Source organism: Geospiza fortis, unplaced genomic scaffold, assembly GCF_000277835.1.
Source record: "Geospiza fortis unplaced genomic scaffold, GeoFor_1.0 scaffold172, whole genome shotgun sequence".
NCBI lineage: Eukaryota > Metazoa > Chordata > Aves > Passeriformes > Thraupidae > Geospiza > Geospiza fortis.
Genome location: NW_005054309.1, coordinates 2,397,688 through 2,404,302, shown reverse-complemented (window position 1 = coordinate 2,404,302; position 6,615 = coordinate 2,397,688). Strand labels below are relative to the sequence as shown.

At 46.0% G+C, this 6,615-nt stretch overlaps 1 protein-coding gene across 1 annotated transcript; it reads right to left on the bottom strand.

Moving 5' to 3' along the window:
* Positions 1-560: 560 nt before the first annotated feature.
* Positions 561-6,296, bottom strand: TCTEX1D2 (Tctex1 domain containing 2). Its single transcript, XM_031055390.1, has 5 exons — positions 6,156-6,296; positions 4,509-4,578; positions 2,837-2,900; positions 2,165-2,214; positions 561-1,142 (listed from the first exon to the last, which is right to left on the bottom strand). The coding sequence occupies exons 1-4, from the start codon at positions 6,205-6,207 to the stop codon at positions 2,167-2,169; spliced, it is 234 nt and encodes a 77-aa protein (XP_030911250.1). The 5' UTR covers positions 6,208-6,296; the 3' UTR covers positions 561-1,142; positions 2,165-2,166.
* Between the last annotated feature and the right edge of the window lie 319 nt (positions 6,297-6,615).

The window sequence follows — 6,615 nt, the reverse complement described above, 5'->3', positions numbered from 1 at the left end:
CTCGCGACGGGCCTGCCCCGCGGCTCTGCAACGTCACAGAATATCCCGAGCTGGAAGGGACCCACGAGGATCACGGAGTCCAACTGCTGGCCTTGCACAGCACCATCCCCAGGAGTCACACCAGGTGCCTGAGAGCCTTATCCAAACGCTTCTTGAGCTCTGCCAGGCTTGGTGCCACAACCACTTCCCTAGGGAGGCTGGTCAGTGCCCTAACACCCTCTGTGGAAAGAACCTTTTCCTGATCCTAACCTAAACCCCCAGGACACAGCTTCAGGCCATTTCCTTGGGTCCTTCACTGGTCACCACAGAAAAGAGATCAGTGCCTGCCCCTCTGCTTCCCGTCGTGAGGAGAGGAGAGGAGACTGATGAAGTATTTTCTCCGTTCGTCCAGTGTATGGATGAATCTGGTGTAAATTCCGGAGGTTCTGGAAAGAGGGAGCTGCCCTGCTTGTCCACACCAGCGTGCAGTGCTTCAGCAGAGGCTCAATTTCTCTCCAGGGAAAATACAGCACCCCTTACCTGTTCCACACCACAGCCAAGGGTGGTGAGACTGAGCAATTACAAACTCAAATCTGCTCACCTGCTTTGTACAACACCGTTGTGAAGAAGCCATTAAACACCTCCAAAATGGAGCAAGTGCAAGGTTAGACATTGTGATTTAACAGCCATGGCTTTATAAAAGCTTCAAAACGAGTCTGAGGTCATATGTACCAGCTCCTGGAAAATGTTGTGTGGAGGGTTTTGGTGTTCCCTAAAAGTCACACTCCCAGGTTGTGCACAAACAGAGCAGTGCTGTCACATCTCTCTGCAGGTTCCTTAGTGGGTGACAGCCACAGGCAGCAACAAAGCAGTCAGTGAAGCCACCCTTCATTTCCCACCAGAGGAAAAGGAGGGGATGACTCATAACCAAAATATTTCAAACTAATACAATAGAGAAGCAGCAGTGTGCTGCCTCCAGCACACTGAAAGAAGGATTCCAGAAAATGCACCATAATATTTTACTTCCCTGGCTTCCAAGAGCTGCATGGGGAGGGTGTGCTCTGCTGTAACAGTTGGTGAGGGTGGGATTCAGGGTTCACCTCACCCCACTTTGGCACTCTGAAAGCCGTTCATCCCACTGGAATGGTTCAGCTGTGCTTTCCCTGTTGGCAGAGAGAGAACAGGCGTCACCACAGAGCATCCCATCTTCCAGTGGGCATGCTAAGATGTATTCTGTTGGCACCCTCTGTCTCAGGAACCCACGTGGTCCGCCAACTTTTGGGGAGATGAGAAGCTTTAGTATTCTTCTGCAGACCTACTGCAGCCTTTCTGAGGCTGGAGTCCTAGCAAAGTTGTTCTCCAAACATCCACCCTTATATTCCAAAACAATTAGAGAGAGATTGGGAAATCACTGCAGCATCTGCTGAGGAGCCTGAGGAGCAATGATCACACACAGCATCCACGGGTGCCACATTGCACAAACCAAGGAGCACTTACTGCAGGGAGGAGTTCTGGCAGTCATGGGGTGTGTGGGCTGCTGGCCTGACCTAATGTCCTAAATATCTTGACTTTCCATCAATTAATACCATCTCATGTGACACAGCTGGGATTCATAGCCCAATTGTTGTGGGAGTCATAGGAACAAATCTGGATAACCAGAATCAGAGACCAGCTTCATGGATTAATTTACAAAGAATTGTCAAAAAGCTCACCTAAGAAATGCAGACAAGCTATAGTGCATCTTGTACAGTGGAAGAAAATGCCACAAGAGAAGAAATATCAAATACATAGATTTATTATGTTTTTTTCTTATAAATATTTCATTAATTTCATAGAAATAAAAATAAAAGTAACAGAACCCTTTCAAGACAGAAGTTGAGTTTGCCTTAGAAGCAATGGCTATTGGCAATACACTTTTAGGACAAAACCAACACTATATAAAAAACAAAGGGCCATTTAAATAAAGGACATAATAATAATAATATTAATATTGTGCTTAAAGCTATATAAATATCTACAAGGAAGAGGGAATGTTGTAGTGTGTAGCACAGGTGTAGGACGTGCTTTGTAGAGCACTTAATTGGGTTATGTACTCAAGGAAGAATATGATGGTTTTGTACACTTAAAGAAAAAATACTGCAAAGCATTCTCCCCAACGTCCATCCTTCTGTGCAATGTTTGTCACCTTCAGTAGTAGAAGCAGCCAAATGCAGCCACCACACAAAACAGACTGTCCTGGGGAAAACAGAGAAAGGCTCTGTGTTAGTCAAGGCAAGCTTTTTGCTAGTCTAGTGGAACAGGCAAACCTCAGGGAACATTTAGACCAGATAATAACTGTATGGTAATATATAGCAATTTTCTGTCTTTTATTTAAATTTCTTATTCATCTCACTTGTGGTGTAACCCAGGTCAGTGCATCTGAATGCCAGAAGCGCCTCAATTTCCTCCATCCACACACCCACAGGTATCTAGGTGTCAGTTTAAAATAAAATAATAATAAAGTAAAACCTTGACTTTGGCTCAGTCCTGGATTTCAGCCATGCCCCATGACTGCAGTTCAGCAAAGTATGTAAGAAAAGACTTTGTCTCTTGTGCTTTCTCTCCCCACCAGTAAATGGTGTGACTACAATGACTTTTGTACTGTACTGTGTCACCTACTCAGGGGAGAACTTTTACTATGTTGGCTGTTATAGCTAAGTATGTTTTGTGAACAAGCATGTAAATCAGGCTGTTTCAATAATCTTGATTCCTTCCTTCTAGTAGTTGTTTCTTTTCTGCTCCATATTGAAGGTCACTCTACCTCTCATACAAAAGCAAGTAGCCTTGCACTTCCCTTGAGAATCCAGCCCATACTTACGTTCATGAACACGTCGTGAGCACAGCTGTCAGTGTCAGCGTCCCAGAAACATCGTGCAGCCATGCTAGACAAAGGAGCCAGACAGGGACATTACCCAGAGTTCATGTGTAATGACCTAAGTGATCACAGATACTTCCCTTGAAAACCAAACTGAGCTTGCTTTAAAGGTAATGGGATTGGGAAATATGCTCCTGAATCCCAAGCCTAGTTTTCTACTGCTGAATTCTACCACATGCTGTAATCCCCTCTGTATGTGCTCATCAGCTCTCAACCCTGCCACCTTCACTGTGCAGCAGGGCTTGAAACCTCATTGCTATGGTGCTTAAGAATCTTTGACTTCTGGCCTGTGCATATCAGTGGCTAATTTAGCTTATTTGTTCTTGTCCTTCACCTCCTGCACCCTCATGGCACATACTCCCAATTTATTTATAGGGAGCTATCGTATTCCTTGGCAGATGCCATGCTACGAGACCACGACCTCTTCAAGTCCTTTCGTATCTATACCCTCTGCTCCCTGACTATCCTGATGGACTTCTACACCCAAGCCCTATCCTGAACACAAACAGCCAGACCATAACAGGATATAGCATGGGAGACCTTGCTGCTGCCTTGTCTAAAGCACTGACACTCCCTTTTCTCTGCTGCAAGGCTCCCACTCCCTGCCTGCCCCAGTGAGCCTCAGCTGACAGGATTCCTTTTGGGGCACAGTCCCATCATGTATGAATGACTGTACTAAGGTGTATTTTGCATTAAGGATGTCAGTGGCTGTGTTTCAATCTTGCCTCCTGTCTGTTACAAACTGGAAAATGTCCCCAACTGCTCTGTCAGCCTGTGTGGCTGGACTTCACATTTCTGATCAGACCACCTGAACACTGAACTGTTCACCCTGGCACAGTGCTTGTGGAGCAGCCTGCCTGCAGACAGACATTCCTGACAAAAGCCTGGGCAGCAGGTACAGGTATTCCTCTCTGACCTCCAGAACAGGGAGGCAGCAGATCTGATTACAGCTCTGCTGCACTTCTGCTGGAGTACCAGGCACAATAAAAAAGATAAGCCCAGCAGATAAAGCATATAAACCTTGTGAGCTGTTCCCTTTTGTCTTGTCCCTACCCACGAGTAATGGAAAGCTACAGCCCACTATTGCAGCCAAGAGGAATTCTTTCATCTGACTGCAGGCATCTGGAGCTGACTACAAGTGCTCAGCACTCACATGGGAATCTAGGCTTGGTTCCCATGGCAGTATTGCAGTGGGATTATAGAAATTGAAACTTCTGAAAAATGTAAATGAAGTGCTTATGGAAGCTTTCTGGCTTTAGACAGAAGTGAGTTACCATGGCTTTTGTGCTCCAGCAGGGCCTTAGGAATGGATGGGAGGTGTACCCTTATTCATCATGAATACAACACAAAAGGCTTCTACCACACTCCTCAAAAATGATTTTCAGCATTTCAGCTTGCTAAGAACTACCATAGAGCCAATTATCACTGGCTAATTCAATCAATCACAACCTAAGCACTCAAGTTGCCACTAAAAGAGAAAAGAAAGTGATTTACACTTTATCGTCTGCAGACAGATCTTTGTAGCAAGGGAAGTTGGAAGCAGCTTCCGAAGGAAAAAACTACACCTAAACCCAGAAAACATGCCGGAAATACAATTAGAAGATGCAAAACTTACTTGACTCCTTCTCCTCTCTGCTCTCCAATGACAACCTGCACCACCATCTTGTACCTGTCAAATCCTTCCTCTGGAGAGAGAAAAAAATAACAGTGAGAGCAATAACTTTTTAAAAATATGAGCCCAAGACACGACCCTGAAAGCTAAAGATTTCTGGCTACAAAGCAAGTGGCTGCACAAGCCTATGCAAGTAGCCAAGTGGACAGACTGTCTTGCAAAGCTTCATTTTCCTGGTATGGAGTACCATGGTTTTGCTGGAGTTGAAGGGTGAACAGTGTAGTTGGCATCCATCAGAAGATGATCTAAGGCACAAGACACCCCTGAGCAGCCACACGGTGAGTCAGCACTCTGCTTTGACAACTTTCAAGAACTGGCCACATGGAAAGAACACAAACAAGGCTGCTGGTGGACAAAATGCAATTTGAAAAAAACTGTCTTATTTTAAAACTGTTTTGATGCAAAGGTATTGTGAGATTCTTCTGCCACACAGGTGTTTCCTTTGCTCCTGAGTGGTATAAAAGGCCACATAATAGCTGTATTATTTTTGTGTCTCCAGAGATATGCTATTGTTTCACAACAGTAAAAAGTACCTCTGGGGCACAGGCCAGATCTAATCAGGCCATGGCAATGTTCCAGAAGCCAAATCAGAACAGGCATGTTTGAAATCAAATATAGATCCCAATGCCTGTCTTCAACAAAGCAGTGTCCCAGGATGACTCCAGCACCCTGTTTCCACTGGAAGGTTGAACACAGCACGCTGGCTCTGCTAACATCCAACACGTCAATGCTTATCAGAGATGCCAGCTGATAAGAGTGGCCACCCCGGGCCAGCCTAGCTCCAGGCTGCTGCCACTGGGCTTACACATGACTGAAGCCAAGCCCTGTGCAGAGGAGCTCAGCATGAACACGTGCAGGGACTACAGCTGCTGCTGCTGGCTTTAAAGCAGGTGTGTAATTCTGGGAGAAGCACAAATGCACGGCCCCTGCTGAGGGTGACCGCGGTGCCACCACGGCAGGCCAGCCCAGCAGGTGGAGCACCAGCGTGTCCCCAGGAAGAACGGGAAAAAAATATCCGTGCCAGCCATATACTGATTCCAGCACAAAACTCAGGAAACATCTGCTGGTGCCTGCACTTTTCTTCTTGAACTCGAAAATGCTGGAGGGCATCCTGTGCAGCAGCACAACCTTTTTCTAGAGCTATAAGGCTGTAGTCACACCCCTCCTTGGCTGACTGCTCCTCTCTCCCCATTCCCTGTGCCCCCTTGAGCCTTTTTCTGATCTCCACCACTATTCCAGCTCTGATCTAACTCACAGCAGAAAAACAGCAGGTGTTTATGGAATCAAAAAGCAATGAAACATCACTTCTTTCTTCTCTCTAATGCAGCTGCTTTCCCCCTGCAGACCCTCCACGTTTGACATCACACACTTGCCAAGCTATACGAAAACAAATCTTGTCGGCTGGAATTAGATCTCCAGTTCTGCAGGCAAGGAATGCACATATATAGGACAGATTGCTTCATACCAGCAGACTTGAGTCAGTCAACAGGGAAGGAATGCATTTCAAGAATAAAGGAAGAAAGAGGGATCTTGTCAAAAACGAGAGAGCATGGCAAGAAAAGAAATTACATCCCCAGCAGACCTCCTTACCTTTCAGTCTGTCTTTTATTGTGTCTGATAAAGACTTTGTCAGCTCAGGCATTTCTTCTGGTTTGTACTCTACATCGGCCAGCTTCTCCTTCAGTATTGCACGGATGCATTCTTTTACTGTGGAGGACTTAAATCTATCATGGCAACAAAAAGTAAAAAAGTGGAAAAGTTCGCATGCAATGTGTAGAAACACACGCAGTGCCACTCCTGGGAAAATATAGCTTTCATGTATTAGAGAAAAATGATAGATAAAAAAAAAAGCTCCACTAAAACGGAGATATTGCCAAAAGCCAAACACCTATCGACAGGGGTGAAACCAGCCGCACTGGAAGTTGCCCCTCCAGCAGCATCCTCCACTTTAGTGGGTGTAAAGCTGGTGTGGGAGCCCGGTGCCCCCCAAGCCCTCGGTGCTCCCCATTCCCCACACCCGCACTGCCTCACGCCCAGGGACGCCCTCCCG